Genomic DNA, 18,545 nt, shown 5'->3' with positions numbered 1-18,545 from the left:
GCCATGAAGGTACAGCACCACCAAAAAGGGGAAAGAGATCTATTTTCTCCTTATGAGCTTTAAGTGGATTTATAAATCTAAGATGCAGTCATATTTAACTGAATGGCTGTCCCTTGGATTCATGTTAGCAGTTCACTCACAAATGTCTATGCTCCAAAAGCATAATGACTGCCAGACGCTACCATTTATCTGGTTAAGAGGGGAAAAAAACCCTAACAGTTCAGGGGATCTTATGCAAGCCACCAAAATATATCATATCAGGTCACAGAGGCCCCTATGTGTTTGTGTGTGGATGGCATGTCAGCAAACCTCAGGCTTTCATAAGCCTCCACCACGTACTGACCCCAGTATGCCCCTGCCTGTGGAATTTATCCAGCCCTTTGAACTATGCTGGGGTAGACAGTGTGATGCCTTCCAGATGGACTCCAGTTTCCATTAGTCCCAGCCAGCATGGCCAATGCCAGGGATGATGGGAGTTGTAGTGCAAAATGCCTGGACAACACCCAGTTGCTAACCCAGGACTATCCAAATGGCTTGAATTACTCACAGCACTAGGCTCATGTTCAGTGGGGCTATGGGAACCAGAGAGTCGCTGCACCATGTGTACAGCACACATGCCGAGCTCCACGTAGGCCAGCTTCAGAAACAGCCAGACTTTATAGCTTTTGCTCCAGGACCATGTCATAAACTGCAACCTTAAAAGCTTCTTCTGCTGTTAATTAAACGAGTAAGAATAATGGGCTGTGCACCCAGTTGGTATCCCTCCAATGAAAGAAGGCTTTTTGATCCAGTGGAGTCTTCTGCTAGCGGAATAGGGATCGAGGTGATTGTTGGTCATGGCCCTTCCCCCTGCACCTCCCCCTCATCTGCTCCAGAAAGTTAGGGGATCTTTTGGAACAGTGTGGGAGGTGGTGTGGGGGACTGCAGGGAAAAGGGGGAAATTGCTCTTCTGCTGACAGAAGGCTCTACTGAAGAACCTTCGTTTAGTGGAAGGTCACCCACTGGATCCAACCCATGGAATGGATCTGAAGGCTCCACACTCCAATGGGAGGATCAAATCCTGTGTTTCTCCAATCATCATATTTTTTGACTAAATATCAAATTATTTTCAGCTTAGAAGACACAGCAGTGCTCCCCACCACCCCAAAAATACTCCTTCAGTATACACTTTTTTCCAACTGTGCTTGGACAGACCCCTGTGCAGAAGCACAGCTAATTTCTGAGAAAGAATGTTTCACTGCAATTAGTATGGAAAGTAGCTCTGTCACTGAGACAAATGACTCTTGTTAATCTATAAAAGGCCTGTTATGATTTTACATTTCTGCACCTTAAGTCCCAATTCTTGGCACATGAACATACAAGAGACACTTAACGCTAGCAGGGAATAGTTTCAAATACTTTTCATATTAAGTAAGGCAATTTGGTGTCTTTGGAAACATAATTATACATCCATTTATATCTCTGCCCCATTTTAGTCACGTTATCAGGATAGCAGTTTCATTTCAACATTAAGTACTCACCGAACCCATATTTGGTATAACGGCTAAGCACATACTTATACAGAGAAAATGGGGAAGTCTGGACTATACAATTTTTTATTTTTCACTGTCAGAAACAGTCCTGCTAAGAAAAATGTCCATTTTAAAAGTGACTGAATAGAAAAACACTTTACTGCTTGTAATCCCAGGAGACAGATGTTATTAAATCTAATCTTAACAGCTATTGAGATGTTAAAAATTCTTTTCACTTTCTGTGCTGGGAACTGATTTTTTTTATCTTATTATTTTAAAAAATAAGAATACGCTAAATGCACTGGGTTTTGTTCTTGATTTTATAATAGTCTCCTCTCAAACTTTAAATTTTCCCATCAAGATATTTTCGATAGGAGTCCTTATATCTAAATTTCCAGAGCGTCCTCATTCATTTTAATGGACAGGGCATCCTTTTGGACGATAGAGTTGTACAGTCCACTGAAGCTAAATGGAGAAGTCCTTAAGAACAGGGCAGCTCCATGTGTATACTGGAGCACATAGGGGACTCCAGGTTGGGGAAATTGTCTTTAAAAACAACTTTTTCGTCTAAATTCTCCCCAGCTCAATTCAGACGTCACAGCAAAACATGGTTAAAGGATCTTTAAATATTATTTTAGCATGGTGTTTAGTTTGCAATCAGTTGGCAATCCAGAATCAAACCCTCTTCAGGAGTTATGCAACCATGCAGTTTTGAAACTATGTACTGGAACAATTAAAAAACAGCAATGAGAAACTTAACTTAACTAACGGCTCTTGCATGACTTCCACAAGCTGCTGCATCAGAGAAACAGGAGCTGAGCAGAAGGAAAATCAAAGCAGACAAACACTAAACCAGGGTTGGCTTATACATATGAAAACTCAAGCCATGGTTTGGTATGATGTCTGAACTGTACTTTATAAGTTAAGGGATGTAATCCATTAAACATTTTTAAGTGAGTTTCAGGGTACAGATGCAGACAATACACCAGGTACAGTTAATCCTTGACCTCTGTAATAAATTCTGCAAAGTGAGTAAGTGGGAGGAATTCAACATAGAAAGAGAAAGCCAAAATAGAAAGCACAGTCTTGCAGCAACACTCACCCATCACTGGAACACGTCAAAAACTCCTCCTTTATTTTGGGATGCCAACAGCCTGAATTAAGCATTGCTGTGTGTCCCTAGAAAAGGGAAACAAAGGTATGCATATGATTAAAACACAATGTTTTAGTAGCTTTATTTTTGTTTCCTTCCTTTTTAGATATTTCAGTTGAACACCCTTATTATTAAATACAATTATGTATTCTGCAAGCTCTTTCATCAACAGTCCAAATCAAGACTATGATACCTGGGTGTTTACATTTAAGGGTTCTCAATCTTTCCACTTCAAGTTATATCTTCTTCATCCTTGCTTATCCCTTTCCAATGTCTATATAAATCACTGCTATTCTATAGCAACAAAACTGTGACATCTGAATACACAACTTTGGTTCATTTCTTTCAAACAGTGGTAGGGTACATTTTTCAGCCCAAGGGCCATATTCCCTTCTGGGCAATATTCCAGGCCCCTCATGTAGGGGGTGTGTGTGGCTAGAGGCAAAAGTGGGCAGAGCAATGAATGCACATTTTACCTTTGCACAATAGGGTGGTTTCTACACCCTCTTGCACATTCTTCTCTAGTCTCTATTCAGATACACAAGAAGCATTACCAGAATTAAAGGACATAGTTCCAACCAGGCAAAACACTGAAAAAGGATGGAAAGCAGGGCTAATAAGGGGTGCAACCCCAGTAGAGACCCAAGGGCCAGGTATAGAGTTCTGAAGGGCTGAATTCAGAGGAGGGTTACAAGGATGATCAGGGGATTGGAAACAAAGCCCTATGAGGAGAGACTGAAAGAACTGGGCATGTTTAGCCTGGAGAACAGAACACTGAGGGGCGATATGATAGCACTCCTTCAAGTACTTGAAAGGATGTGACACAGAGGTAGGCCAGGATTCTTCTTGATCATCTCGGAGTGCAGGACATAGAATAATGGGATAATAACAGGAAGCCAGATTTCAAATGAACATCAGGAAAAACTTCCTAACTGTTAGAGAGGTACAACAAGGGAACCAATTTCCATTGGGAGGTGGTGGGCTCTCCAACACTGGAGGCATTCAAGAGGCAGCTGGACAGCCACCTGTCGGGTATACTTTAAGTTGGATTCCTGCATTGAGCATGGGGTTGGACTCAGTGGCCTTATAAGCCCCTTCCAACTCAACTATTCTATGATTTGGCCTCTGGGCCCCAGGTTCCTCATCCCTGTTTTAATGCTTTAGTAAAAAGTGTGGATCCTAAGCAAATCTGAATTCAGTGTATGCCATCTTACACTTGCATTCCATTATACTTTCAAAATCACTCTGCAAAATTAACAGAGATAGACTGTAGGTGTGCTCAGACAATTGTCTTGGCTTAAAAAAACTGGCTTTTTGTCTGAACTCTGCTGTCCCTTTGTTCCCTTACTTCCTGCTAGTAAACCAGAATAGTTTCTGAACTGGGAAACTATGTTTATTAGCTTCAGAACAAATCATACCACTAACAAAAAATAAAGGGGGGGGGAGGACAGCAAGATTTCCCTGTTGCATCTTTTATTGCTTGAATGATGAATGAATGAAAGAAAGGTCCCTTTCTGTAAAATGGGGAGAACTCTCACTAACATCCTTTCATACCCGAAACAAACTCCTTGCCCAGGATGTGAAGGGATGTTAGTGAACACTATTCACCCCTACTATGTCTGTCTGAACTTCTGCCTAGGGAAGAAGGGGGTGGAGACACAAGCATGAGGCCTGCTAGAGTTCCACTTGTACATCTTGGAACAATGAGCCTAGAGCAAACGCAATCCAGCAAGATTCAGCATTCAGGACAGCAGTGTTCTTGCTTCTCTGTCTAGCCTGCAAGCAAGGGAGATCTCAACTGAATTGGACTGAACTGTCAACCAGATTTGGAACCTGTGATCATTCACTACTGAAGTAAGAGAAAGAATTCCTGGTTTTATCTTTCATCAAGGAACTCAGTCCTAGTGGACTGAAGAGAGAACACCCCAGTTAGATTAGCATGAATCTAACCAAAATGCAAGCAAGTAGAGAAAGTAGCTTTTTATTACAGAGGCTAAAATGATATGGCTTGATTGGTTTCTTCCCTGAATATTTATTTAGAGCCTGTGTCCCTCCAGATGTTGCTGAACTACAACTCCCATCATCCCTAGTCATTGGCCATGCTTGCCAGGGCTGATTGGGGTTGTAGTTCAGTAACATTCCCACTCCTGCCTTAGACCACTGGGAGCACCAAGTAGGGGAACAGGAGAACTCTTGCTGACATCTCTCCTGAATCAAATGCAACCCACATTTCCTTTGCTCATCTTGGGACTGCCTATATCTATGGTGCAGACAGCTACCACATGGTTTGCCTTTCATCAGCCTGCACTGAGAGAATAGAAAAATAGTGTATAAAGACACACTGCAAGCCACGCACTTTTTTTGGTTACCTTGGTGTTTGCCATATCTACAATGTATTGGTCTCCTTTCACACACTCCATTACAGGAAAACCGTCTCTGTCAAGGACCTTAGCTTGAGAATTCCCCGCAACGACAAGAATGACATCTCCTGTGCTGCTGTACTGCAGAGACTTGATCTGGTGGCTGAAAAATTAGGGAATGAAGTTGTAAATAGCATCATTGTTTATATGTAAGTGTCAGAGCATTAAAAAAAAGGTTGAAATCTACAATCCAATGAATGTTTCCTGTGAATGTTTCCAGCACCAAATTTCTGCAACTTCTTTCAAGTTATATAGACTTGTTTGAAGAAAGAAAGTTTACTTTCTAAGCTCAAATGAGCTTTTTTGGGAGAAACTGCCTGAAGACTCTAGTGTACATGTGAATCCCTGGATCTCAGCCAATAACAATAAAAGTCTATGTAATGCAATTAACGTGCACAATTAGAGTCATGTTAATGGACATTTGCAGCTTCATGAAGCCCACAGGATGATGGAAACCCAGTTGCATATCCCTGCAGGCAGTTAATTTACTCCCCACCTAACCCACCTGCATGAAGATGCAGACAGAATCCAAAATTAACATAACAGCAATTCAAAGGGACAAACAATAGCAAATGCATCATAAGTTGTGAGACCCTAAACCATATTAAAAAGCTAGCCAGCTCTGAAAATGTAACCTCAGTGACCATTAATTTAGGCTTACTCACCAAAATCTGTCTCATTTCAGTTCTCTCACTATCACAGTACTAAATCTCAATTCATGTCACATAATATATCCTTCCTGTAATTGCAGGCTGAGATGTTGGGCAGTATCCGGCAAAGTAGTTCTGTTAGCACAAGGATTTCTGCTTGTGCAACAGAAATTTGTCTCCCTGCCCTCTCCTGCACCTTCCCTAAATCTGGGGGAACCCCAAAACATTTATTAGATTTATATCCTGCCCTTCTTCCCAGTAAGGGGCAGAAGAGGACAGGAGAGGAAAGGAATGTTCCACTGCGCAAGCAGAAATCCTTGAGCTAGCAGAACTACTTTGCTGGATACTGCCCTTTGTACCAATTCCTTCAAGAGCAGCATCACTATTGTAGGTCAACTAAGTGAAAATGTTTTATCCTTACTATGTGCCAAACAAGTATACAAAAAAACAAAAAAAAAAGTCAGTGAGATCAGCCTTCCCCAATCCACTGCCCTCCAGATATTTTGAACCTCATCTCCTGTCATCCTTGACCACTGGTCACACTGGCTGAGGCCGATGGGAGTTGTAATTTGTCTGGAGGGCACCAAGTTGGGGAAGGCTGGTATATGTAGATAACACTGAGCTAGTCGGACCAATGGTCTGACTTAAAATAAGTCAACTTCCTATTACCCTCTCCTTGCAAACACAGCCTCTCTCCTCTTTCATTAACCTGAACATGGGTAGTGTCTAGTATGGGAAATTCTGTGGTTATCTGAACATCGGATCTCTTTTACCTTGGATATTAAAACCACTAGGGGGGGAAAGGGCTCAATATCCAGGGTAAGAGAGATTCAGAGTTCAAATAATGGTGGGATCTGCTTCCTTGGATGGTATTTTCTTCCAGCAGCAAGAAAAGCAAGAGGATGAACTTTAAAAAGGATGCAAGCCTAAAGAGCACTCCCAATTTCAGTATCAGAAGTAGCGCACAGGAGGAAGTAACGTTCAAACAGGCCCAAATTTGGCCACTTTTGAACTTCCAGAGGCAAGGACATTTTTGTTCTTATTATCTTAAACCAGATAATATGGGAAATTTTAAAAAGAGATGGTGACAAATGTTTAAGATCAGTACTGCTAAAATGCAAACTGCAACATCTCTGAAAGAATAAGACAGAGCATTTACAAGATTAAATGACTGTAAGAGAATGTTTGGTGTAGAGAGATGGATGAAATGCAAAGGATACAGTTCTGCTGTTACAGCCAAATATCCAGTGGTTTGGAACTGGGGATGAGAGAGCACTGAGACAGTAAGAGTGCAATGATGTTAGTATTTGCATGTATGTCTTCAAGGGAAACAGATATAGCTTATCTGGAGCTCTTCATTCCTTAAAAGCTACATATTAAATAAAATATTCAAGTTTAATTTCCTCCCCCACCAGTTTTACAGAACTTATGAAAAATGTAGAATAGCAGGACTAGCCAAGTTTTGGTGCAAGATGCTACACATCTTATCAGCCAAAATTAAAACCATTATATCAACAAACTGCTATGACATTAAGCACCGAGACTGCAAGCCTACAAGAATTTGTTGTATGCATTTACTGAGCCTCTCCTTTTAGAAGGTTCCCCATCAAAGCTACCAAATTGTTCTTTGGTTCAAAATGGATTTGATGCAAAAGTTTTCAGTGCATGAGATGGTACCACTGGATATGTGCTTTTCCTGTCCTGCCTTGCCATGCAACTACCCCTTGCAAAATAATTTGCTAGAATAAAGTAAAGGCAATCCACATTTCTCCACCATAATACTAGCCCATGTGGGTTTGAAATAATGCGATTTGATTCACTAGTGATATCCAAATAGGGGCTTATGTCATGCAACTGGCCCAAAACACTTCTGCTTTCATTTATTTATTAAATTTATATCCCACCCTTCCTCCTAGAAGGAGCCCAGGGCGGCAAATAAAAAACATTAAAAACACTCTAAAACACCTCAAAAACAAAAGACTTTAAAAAGTATTAGAACAAAACATCTTTAAAAATATTAAAGCAAAGCATCTTTAAAAACATATTAAAACAAGGCATGTTTAAAAAACATCTTAGAAAAAGCTTTAAAAGCATCTAAAAAAGTAATTCCAACACAGATGCAGACTGGGATAAGGTATCTACTTAAAAGTCTTGCTGACAGAAACTTCTCCAGAGGAAGAATGCAAGCCCCCAAAACTATCCTTAACATAGAAAGGGGTGGGGAACCTGTGGCTCTTCAGATGTTGTTAGACTATAACTCCCACCATCTCTGACCACTGGGCATGCTGGCTGGGGCTGATGGGAGTTGGAGTCCAACAACATCTGGATGGCCAAAGATTCCTCACTCTTGGCAGAAAGGTATTCCCTGTAACAACAAATATTATATTTTGTCAGATGTAAAGTGGATTAGGAGGAAACAATTCCATTCCTAGAGATTATTCAAAAATACAACACTGTCTCACTCAAAATAACAAGCCTGTGGTACTAAGGAAACTGCAAAACCAAAGGCTTAATGCTGACTTTTCCTTCTCAATACCTTTGCCTTAAGGCAGAAATTCCCAAACTGTCCACAGACAAGCTTCATTAGGATGATCTGCAGCAAGTCTGTAGATTGTGGTTGAAGATAGGAGACAGTACATTCATCGCATTACATATTCACAGTTGATTTTAATTGTATACTTACTGCTCTTTCATTTCTTATATATTGTATTGTAATACAAACAAAATACAATTGTAATACAGTTTGAAATCCATAGAATTCAAATTGTATCACAACAAAATACAATTAAAAATCATACAGCATCTAGCACAATAGACTGAAAAACCATTAAGTGTTCAGCAATTTTCGGGTGGTCTGTAGGAAAAAAAGCTTGGGAACGACTGCCTTAGGAAGAATGGAGGGATATGAAATAAACCACCTAACTAGCCGGGCCACGGTAAAACCTCAAAATACACATGTAAAGGATCCCTCAAAGGAAAAGCACACGATCAAAAATTTTATTAGATTTATCAGAACTACTGCTGTTATAATTATTTCACTTTTTAAAAAAAACAACAGTATGTTCAGCCTATTTGCTTATTCTTTTAGCTTTTTAATTGTTTCTAAATGTATGAGTAAATAAAGCAATAGAGATTTGCGAGGTCATGGGAAATGACAAGATGTGCCAGTAAAGTATTGAGCAATATGTACTGTGCCCACGGCCCCGAAGGGCCTCTCGTTAGGGTGGGGGAGTAATGCTCCCCTGCTGTGATCCACGGATCACAGGGAGGAAGCTTTCAGGCCGCCCACCCATTTGCTCACTCCACCTACCTCTCTCTCCTGAGGCTGCACACACAGGGTTGCCATCAACCAAGATGGTGGTGGAGGCTTTTTTAAGGGGCTGATGCTCCTACTGCCAACTTGGTTGATGGCAGGCATGTGTGTGAGTGTAGTGTACCGTGCATGCGTGCCATCAACTAAGATGGCAGTGGGGACACCAGCCCCTTAGAGAAGCCTCCGCTGCCATCTTGGTTGATGGCAGCCCTGTGCGTGCAGTGTGCGCAGAAGCAGGAGACAAGAGAGAGGTACGTGAAACAGGCAGGAGCCGCACACCTGGGGCAAGCTGGTGCCCAAGGGTCCTGTCATGCCTGGCGCAGGCCCTGCTGTGCCAAGGAAGGTTCATCTCGTTTACTAGTGCCTCTGCAAGCCTAGCTCTGGATCTATAAGAATAGCAAGAAATACTTTTAAAAAAGGTGCTCTGGACTGTAACAGCAACAGAACAGTAGCAATCAAATATAAAATGTCCCACTTCGAATTTACAAGAAACGAAGGAGCATAGGAAGCTACCTTGGACCATTGGTCCATCTAGTTCAGTATTGTCTACATTAACAACAAACTTTTAAGCTCAAAATGTGTGGATTGGGAAGGGCTAGCGTGCTATACAGCAACCTCTGGCAACCTGGTGTCCTCTGGATGCTGTTGGACTACAACTCCCATTAGTCCCAGCCGGCAGACTATTAAGTTATTATAAATTAGGATTGTTGTTATTCTAAGTTGGTGAAGGAGCAGGGAAAGAGAGAAACATCAGGATGTACCATTCACATGGCTGCAAAGATCGAAAAGCTTGAAGAGATGCATCCATTCCAGCAAAATCCCAAAATCTAACATCATAGTCATAGCCTCCAGTTATCAAACGGGCACCTGAGGGATCCAATCCCAAAGCAGAGACCTATAAGGCAAGGTTAAAAAACAAACCAATAAACCATTACATGAACATCAGATGAGAAATCTATTTAGCGTTTTAGGCTTTCAAATGCGTTTTGAAATATATTTATTTCAACTGGATAAAAGCCTGCACCAAACAACATCATTTAGAAGATGTGCTGCATGAACCATTTCCCCCTCTGTAAGTGCACATGTATGTCTCATATCAGTAATTTATTCACACTTTTCATTGTGTTGCATCCAATCCTGCTTGACGGAGAGATTAAAGGCTCAATTGATCCTACGAAGATCTCCCTTCCCCGCCACCCTTAAATGCAGGTGAAGATGGATTGTACCCAGTGACCCTTAATTTACTGCAGAGTCCAACACAATACAGATATTTCTGTTCTGAATTATCCTGGTATTTTCTTTTTCTAAAAAAAGTGACAGCTTTAATACCACTACAATACTCCTCCTTAGGTCAGTACCTTCCTGCCTCTTCCATTTCTGACACAAGATAGCTTTGCAAATTAGACCATTAGAAATAGAGTGCACTGTACTTAGTGCCACAAATGACAAAACCACATTAGACAGTTACCGTGTACATAGCTGAAACAGCTGTAAATTGTAAGTATAGAAAGCATGACACTTAGAATATCTCAGCTGATTATGTAACACTTTCCACTGCTCACCTACATGTCAAACTGTCAGGAGAAAATTTATCCCTGCAGTTTCAGTGGGAAAACCACTCCTGTTACAGGCAAGGCAACTGGAAAATTAATAAGGTTTCTGGAAAGGATCTTCAACGTGGGAAATCTTTTTTGATATTTCTCAGCTGCACAGGAACACAGTCATCAACAGCTTCAATTCATTAGTTTGAAGAGATACAGATGGGAGCCTCAGTGATCTGACCTTACACGAGATCTGGAGAGGAGGCCGAGGGGAGCAATGGTCCTTAAAAGCTTGTCCCTGGGCAGCAAATCATAGGACTGGGGAGGGGGCAGCAATGGGCACATCATCAAACTTGGCTTGGCTATCAAGGAACAGCACGGCAGTATGACTTATTACACTATCTAAATTAACATCCTGCCTTCCTTCATGGAACCCACGGCAGTGTACACCTGGTTCTCAGGTGGCCGTGTCACCCATCCAGGCATTGACCAGACTCAGACCTACTGAGCTTAAGCAAGGTGATGGCCTCATGTGTCTTCAGACCAAATAACTGTCTGCTTAAAACCAAGTGTTACCCAGCAGGAAGAATGGATGTGAGTCTTACTTTTAGATGAAACATGCTTAACAAAATAAAGCTAGAGATCAAAAATTGGTAAGCGTATAAAAAAAATCTCCCCTCCCCCAACTCTATTCTGATCAATTTACACTTACCTGCCTGTAATGCCACAGAAACAGCTTCCCCATCATGCAGTCCTACAACCGCTCCAAGAATGGTCACATTCACACCATGTATATATCCCACAATTATTCCACTTTAAACAGTCATGGCTTCCCCCAAAGAATCCTGGGAATTGTAGTTTGTGAAGGGTGCTGAGAGTTGTTTGGAGACCTCTATTCCCATCACAAACCTGCAATTCCTTGGGAATTGGGGCCACTCAGGGAATTGTAACTCTGTGAGGGGAATAGGGGTCTGTTTAAAGTGGAAACACAATGGAATAAATGTATGGTGTAAATGTGGTCAATGTGTGTATCAAGGTAAAATTGACGTTGGTAAAATTGTCCATATATGTCTTTTATAATTGACTGACAGAAGGAAATGAATAATTGAGTTAATGAATAGCCCACATATCAGTTCATATCTCAGAACATAATACACAAAATGTATACTCATCATGAAAGCCACTGAAGAAGACTAATTGTCGAAATGCGTTTGGCTATGTTATACATTTTGCAATTAATTACATATGGGCATTGATTTATGTGTATTGGCCACTGTTTACAAGTTGCCTTTTATCTTCACATTGATATTGTCTTGATTATATTATATATTTTGTATTTCATTGTGTATGGGCACTGATTTTTTTATTATTTTGCTGGCCATCTTTATTATTATATGAGAATACTTATAGGGATTTTATATTGACTGTTTACATACATATTAAATTTTTGATATCACTTTATAATTATGTATTTTATGTTTGTACCTTAACTTTGTTTGGAGCATTGTGTTTGCGTTAAGGTAGATTTTAACTTCACAGTTTTTGCTGGTGTATCAAGGAACCAAATGAGTGGGGGCAACTACATGGCTTCCCATCCCCTTCTGTATCTAGGACAAACACTTTGTCCTTACCTATAAAGATCTCCATGGATTCTCTCTATGCTGCTTCTCAGCCCTTGTTTCCTGTTGTGTCTTTGTCAGTGATGTTTGCTCCTCCCAACTTTACCACCCTCAGCCACCTGAAGATTTCTTTCTCTCCATCAAAGCTTCTCTCTTTCTTCCTTCTAAGCATGTAATGACTTCCCTGAAGGAAGATGTGGTGCTTGTATTCCCCCTTGTCTGTTTTCAATGCTCCTTGGAAGGCAGTGGCACCTCTATTTTGCCTATGTAACTAAGGCACCACCAAAATTAAATAATGAAAATAATTTGGTCCCTCTAACAAGAATGACACTTCCATTCACACATCCCCAAAGGAATGTGGGATCATCCAATGGTCTGATTCACATGTCACTTTAAACCATAGTTAAACTATAAACTATGGCTTAAAGGTGAACATGCAACAAGCTGGTACACACTGGTTAAATTGTGGATACTCCTGCCCCCCAGACCAGCTGTGGTCTGGCTTAGCGTTGCATCCGAACCTGGGCTTGTTGTTTATTTCTGTCCAAACAAGCCATCAGTTATAACCAAGGTTTGTTTGTGGCTTACCATTCATGGTTTGTTGGGGAGGGATTCAGACACAATGCTAAGCCAGACCATTGTTTAGCTGAACCCAAACTGCTCACCTCTGCACAAGAGGTTTACACATACTTCAGCTGTGTGAAATTAACAAAGAAAAGCCACTGTATACACTACAGATTATCAGACAATGAAATAATGTAAAGTTCTGACCACAAACCTTTTATCACAGTGCTCCAAGAACAATGAGATGCTAAGACACTTACTGTTTTTGTTCCATGGTGCAGTGTAATTTCATGCGAGTCAGGAATCTTCTTGACAGGATCCTAAGAAAAATAATATTGTTAAGGAAAATATTTAGATATGAACATAAAGGGCATTTCTGCATAATAGAATAAAATCTAGAAGTGGGAAAACAACTGATTTCTCATAGAATACTGACAATGCACTCTATATATGTCTACTTATAAGTAAGATCCATTGAGTTCAATTGGTTAATCCCCAGGTAAACAGGAATAGAACTGTAGCCTCAGTTATGTTTCCACTGCTTCACTCAAAAGTCATGATTGCTTTTCCTCCCTCCATAAATAATGAGTGCAAACCTTGGTGGATGTTGTTTTAAGGATTGTAGCAATTATCTATAATCAACGTACGTGTGTGTGTGTGTGTGTGTGTGTGTGTGTGTGTGTGTGTGTGTGTGTGTGTGTGTGTGTGTGTGTGTGTGTGTGTGTGTGTGTGTGTGTGTGTGTGTGTGTGTGTGTGTGAGAGAGAGAGAGAGAGAGAGAGAGAGAGAGAGAGAGAGAGAGAGAGAGAGAGAGAGAGAGAGAGAGAGAGAGAGAGAGAGAGAGATGCTGCATGCTGCCTACAACAATTCCCACAAGACAATTTGCAAGCTGCAAAAAGGAAAATCATTTTAGTTATTATGAGAACAAATTCTTTACCTTTCTGCAGCTGCAATTTTGGATTTTAAACACATTTTTTAAAAAAATATCAAATATACTTCAAACTATGCCTTGTAATATAACTAATGACACAGTCCAGATGTAAACAGATAAGATACGCCCGCACTTTGTTATGTGCCTTCAAATCAATTACAACTTATGGCGACCTTATGAATCAGCGACTTCCAACAGCATCTGTCATGAACCACCCTGTTCAGATCTTGTATGTTCACAGCTGTGGCTTCCTTTATGGAATCAATCCATCTCTTGTTTGGCCTTCCTCTTTTTCTACTCCCTGCTGTTTTTCCCAGCATTATTGTCTTTTGCAGTGAATCATGTCTTCTCATGATGTGTCCAAAGTAGGATAACCTCAGTTTCATCATTTTAGCTTCTAGTGATAGTTTTGGTTTAATTTATTCTAACACCCAATTATTTGTCTCTTTTGCAGTCCATGGTATCCACAAAGCTCTCCTCCAACACCACATTTCAAATGAGTTGATTTTTCTCTTATCCGCTTTTTTCACTGTCCAACTTTCACATCCATACAGAGATCGGGAATACCATGGTCTGAATAATCCTGACTTTGGTGTTCAGTGATATATCTTTGCCTTTGAGGACCTTTTCTAGTTCTCTCATAGCTGCCCTCTCCAGTCCTAGCCTTCTTATGATTTCTTGACTATTGCCTCCATTTTGGTTAATGACTGTGCTGAGGTATTGATCAAATCTTATTTAAATAAGAGCATGAATACTTTACTATCAGTAGATAGATTTTATGTTTTCTATCAGAATTCAAGCATCTGACAGTGATTTATCTATTTATGAAGTCCACCCTTTACCAAAGATTCAAGAGGAAGCAGATCATCTGCCTGTTCCCTGCGTAGCTCAAGAAGTCAGGGGGTCCTCTAGAACAGCATGGTTGGGTGTGAGAAACTGAAACTGGGCAGCTGAAGCTGGGCAGAGCAGCTCAAGCAGGGTATCCTCATTTGGATTTCCCCCCTGCCATCACAGCACTACCCTATTCCATACTCTTCCAGAGGACTGCTAACCTACAAGAGAGGCTTTTCTGGGAGAACAGGGGCTACAGAAGAGAGAAGGAGGGGAAGGTCCCTTTGTGTGAGCCTCCTTATACAATCTAAAGTTTCTAAAAATATTAATTTATAACATACTGATGAAATAAACCAATACCGCCCCCCTCCAAAAGCAGAGCTTGGAAAAGTTACTTTTTTGAACTACAACTCCCATCAGCCAATCCAGTGGCCATGCTGGCTGGGGCTGATGGGAGTTGTAGTTCAAAAAAGTAACTTTTCCAAGCTCTGTCCAAAAGGGACAACTTCTCTATATATGAACTATGTCTTCGCCAAGGTTACGGTATCTCCAGCATCCATCATGCCTAACCTTCCTATTATTATTATTTAGATTTATTATTTGCTTGATACCTGAAGGTCTCCAAGCAACTTACACAATGTTAAAACAAATAAAGCACTATAAAAATATAACAATAAACAACAACAGGACAATAGCAGAAGCACCCCACGCAGCCACACAAAGGTTTGGCAGCATATTAAAACAAAACATCATCTCAATCTATCAAATGCCTGGGAGAAAATGGATGTCTTCATCTGGCACCAAAGAGATGACAGGCTGACCTCACTGGGAAGCATATTCCAAAAATGGGGAGCCACAACTGAAAAGGCCCTCTCCCTTGTCACCACCCTCAGAGGGGGGACCTGGAGAAGGGCCTCAGAGGAAGATCTAGGGGTCCAGGCAGAGCTCGGAAAAGTTACTTTTTTGAACTACAACTCCCATCAGCCCCAGCCAGCATGGGGCTGGATGGGGCTGATGGGAGTTGTAGTTCAAAAAAAGTAACTTTTCCAAGCTCTGGGTCCGGGTAGGTTCATATTGGGAGACGCGTTCCAGAAGTTATTGGAGTCCTGAGCCATAAAGAGCTATATGGGTCAAACCCAGCACTTTGAATTGGGCTCGGAAGCTTACAGGCAATCAGTGCAATTATTTGATCTTTAACACAGACAGCATTAGGTATCAACAAAACTGTCGACCCTCAGACCATCTTGTTTTCATTAGGATGAGGAATCATTAAGTACCTACACACAAGTCATTATATCATTTGTTCAAGTAAGAGTCCCTAATTGCTGTACATAAATACGATCGCATATAGTTTGCCCTCTTTCTTGGGAGGGCCACATTTCCTTAGTAATGTCATCAGAATAGGTTGAGTCAGAAAACACTGGGAAAGTGCAGGCCTAACATCCCATATGGCACCATTGGCGTCAGTGAGGAATTTTTCACCGCCTTTCACTAACTTCAACTCAGTAATTGTTTTGTCACATCATCACATTTCCCAATACTTCTTTAATTTGCTCATTATAATAGCATGGAGTTGAGAGAAGGAGATAGGACTGGGGTAAGCTTTGTTTAGAATATTCTCCAAACTATGTTGTTTCCTGCCACATTCTCTCTCTGTACCAGACTATCTTAGTAGCACAAAAATTGCATACTCTTACTTTTTTAAAAGTTTGGGGAGAGGGGGCTTTTTGCTCTAGTCTGTGGGTCAGGAGATTCTCAAGTTTGTTGTTCTTTTTAAAGGGTTTTGCTATGATTATCCTGTTCTGTGCAATTTACTATAGCCAATTGTTTTCTTAGAATTCTGAATGCTATTTGTATCACTTGTGAGCACATCCTCTTAGGTTCTATTTCCAGGGGGTGAATGTGAGAGTGCAGATCTTTCCATTCTTTGTCTCTTCCTCCTACAAATAAACTGTGTTTTTTAAAATTTAAATAAATGCCCCTTATTAGTCTTAGAGGCTTCCCACATGACAATCCAGAAAATGCTTTGGATGTCATTGTTTTTATTAAAAACATAAGCATACAAGAAGAGCCTGCTGGATCAAGCCAATGGGCCATCTAGTCCAACATCCTGTCCTCACAGTGGCCAAACAGATGCCTATGGGAAGCCCCAATCTGGAAGCACAATGCCTCCGACCGCAAAGGCAGAACATAGCCATCATGGCTAGTAGCTACTGACAGCCATATCCTCCATGTATTGTCTAATCTTCTTTTAAAGCCATCCAAGTTACATTCTGAATTATACAAACTGCAGCCAACCATACAAAATAAAAACATTAGCACATTGGTTTTTTTTTTTTAATCTAAATGTCGTGTGGAGTACATTTCTTTCACAATCACCTTATATTACACAAACAATATTTATTATGCAGTCAACTACGCGTCCCTCAACTGTGGGCATAGATCAGTCCAGAAAGAATTCTGGTGGCTGTAGTTACTTGCCAAATGATGGCTAGTAGAAGAAATGTTCACATATTGCAATGTCAGGAGCAACACAGGAAGTGGATGGTCTAGGCCAGCCTCCAGTCATTTTGGATGATAACTCCTATTGGATCCTAGGCAGCACAGTCGTGATTGGAGTTGTAGTCCAAAACATCTGGAGGACACCACACTGGGAAAGGCTGGCCTAGGTGGATCACGTGAAAAGTAAGGGGGAGAAGATGGGAAGACAGACAAGGTAGGATTTGAGGACAGGCTGGGCAAGAAGGGCAGGATTACAAATCCTTTTTATAAAAAAGTAGAGGAAATAAATGCAACAGAAGAATGGGCTCTAAACAAGTCTTTGACCAGCCTGCCAATAACATTTCCCCCTTCCTTTTACAAGGCACAGCTAGGAGGCTGAAGCCAAAGACAGTGGAGAGCTAAAGTAACTTTTAGGCTGGGCCAGACCGGGCCAAGAAGTAATTTCCAGCATACAGATATCAAGCGGCATCTGCAATTGCCACCTGCATAACATTAAAAAAACCCATGCAAATTCACCCTTGGAATTCTAAGAACTAGTTGCTGGAAGTACATTCTGGAGTGAAAACATTAGCTGCACTGTCCAAGGGATTCCAGAGTTTTAAATAAAACTGTTCAATCAAAACAAAAGTGAAGATAACAACCTCCAGGGACATGCCTTGGCAAAACATCTCTTAAAAATAGCCAAATATTTATGAAGAATCAATGTGACCCATTCCCTTTCAGTAACTCTAAACTTCCTAAATTATAGAATATACTATAAATATCTCAAACCCACCTCAAAAATGCCTATATATGAACACAAATTCAGTTGCAAATTGAGATGTATCCAAAGGAGAATATTTCATGTTCGCAAGTTAAATGTTTAGGTAGTATACTTTAAGGAGTGATGACTTCTGTGACAGAAGGAATTCTATACTTCAAATGTTACCATTAACAGATTAACTGTAAGAAACTCTATGTAACTTATATTTTCACATGACTATTTCTAGTGTTCAGGTTCTGTGTGCCGTTGCTCATGTAGCCAAAATTTTTAATGTCCAATGTATTTGTATGTCTAGTTTGTACGTTGCCCACAGTGGCTGGATAACCAGCCAGACGGGCGACTAATAAATTCAATAAATAAATAAAATGGTACCATATACACTGTATACTGTCCTGCCCAGAGCCGAAGGATTCAGACTGAGGCAAGGTGATGTCTTTTTCTCTTTTTATTAAGATTATAGTTACATCCAAAGCAGTGCGCTTCATACACCTGAATACTCTGACTTACTACTTTTCCTAACTATCCTAACTAAGCAGTCTCTGCAGCATTTGGTGAAAGCTGACTCAGCACTTGTGCCTTGGATGACACTGCCTGAAGCAGGGAAGGTTTTTGTGTGTAAACGGCAGATTCACCTGAGTTCCACCTTTTGAAAGTCTATCTTCTCGCGCCTCCTTGCACGGGATGAGGTAGGGTGAGTCTCAAACGGCGCATCAGTAAGGGGGGCTTCGCTAGGTGACAGCGTGGCCTCT

The 18,545-nt window shown here is 40.8% G+C and overlaps 1 protein-coding gene across 2 annotated transcripts in view; it reads right to left on the bottom strand.

Annotated features, from left to right (window-relative positions):
* WDR70 (WD repeat domain 70) overlaps positions 1-18,545 on the bottom strand; it is a 157,150-nt gene that overhangs the window by 116,412 nt on the left and 22,193 nt on the right. For both annotated transcript variants that reach the window (XM_061616604.1, XM_061616613.1), the window contains 4 exons: positions 13,032-13,091; positions 9,809-9,942; positions 5,034-5,187; positions 2,614-2,690 (listed from right to left, as the gene is read on the bottom strand). In XM_061616604.1, the coding sequence (XP_061472588.1) occupies positions 2,614-2,690; positions 5,034-5,187; positions 9,809-9,942; positions 13,032-13,091 (425 nt within the window). The remainder of the gene's footprint in view (positions 1-2,613; positions 2,691-5,033; positions 5,188-9,808; positions 9,943-13,031; positions 13,092-18,545) is intronic.

The sequence above is a fragment of the Rhineura floridana genome, chromosome 1 (genome assembly GCF_030035675.1).
Source record: "Rhineura floridana isolate rRhiFlo1 chromosome 1, rRhiFlo1.hap2, whole genome shotgun sequence".
Classification (NCBI taxonomy): domain Eukaryota; kingdom Metazoa; phylum Chordata; class Lepidosauria; order Squamata; family Rhineuridae; genus Rhineura; species Rhineura floridana.
This window is presented reverse-complemented; position numbering and strand designations above follow the sequence as displayed.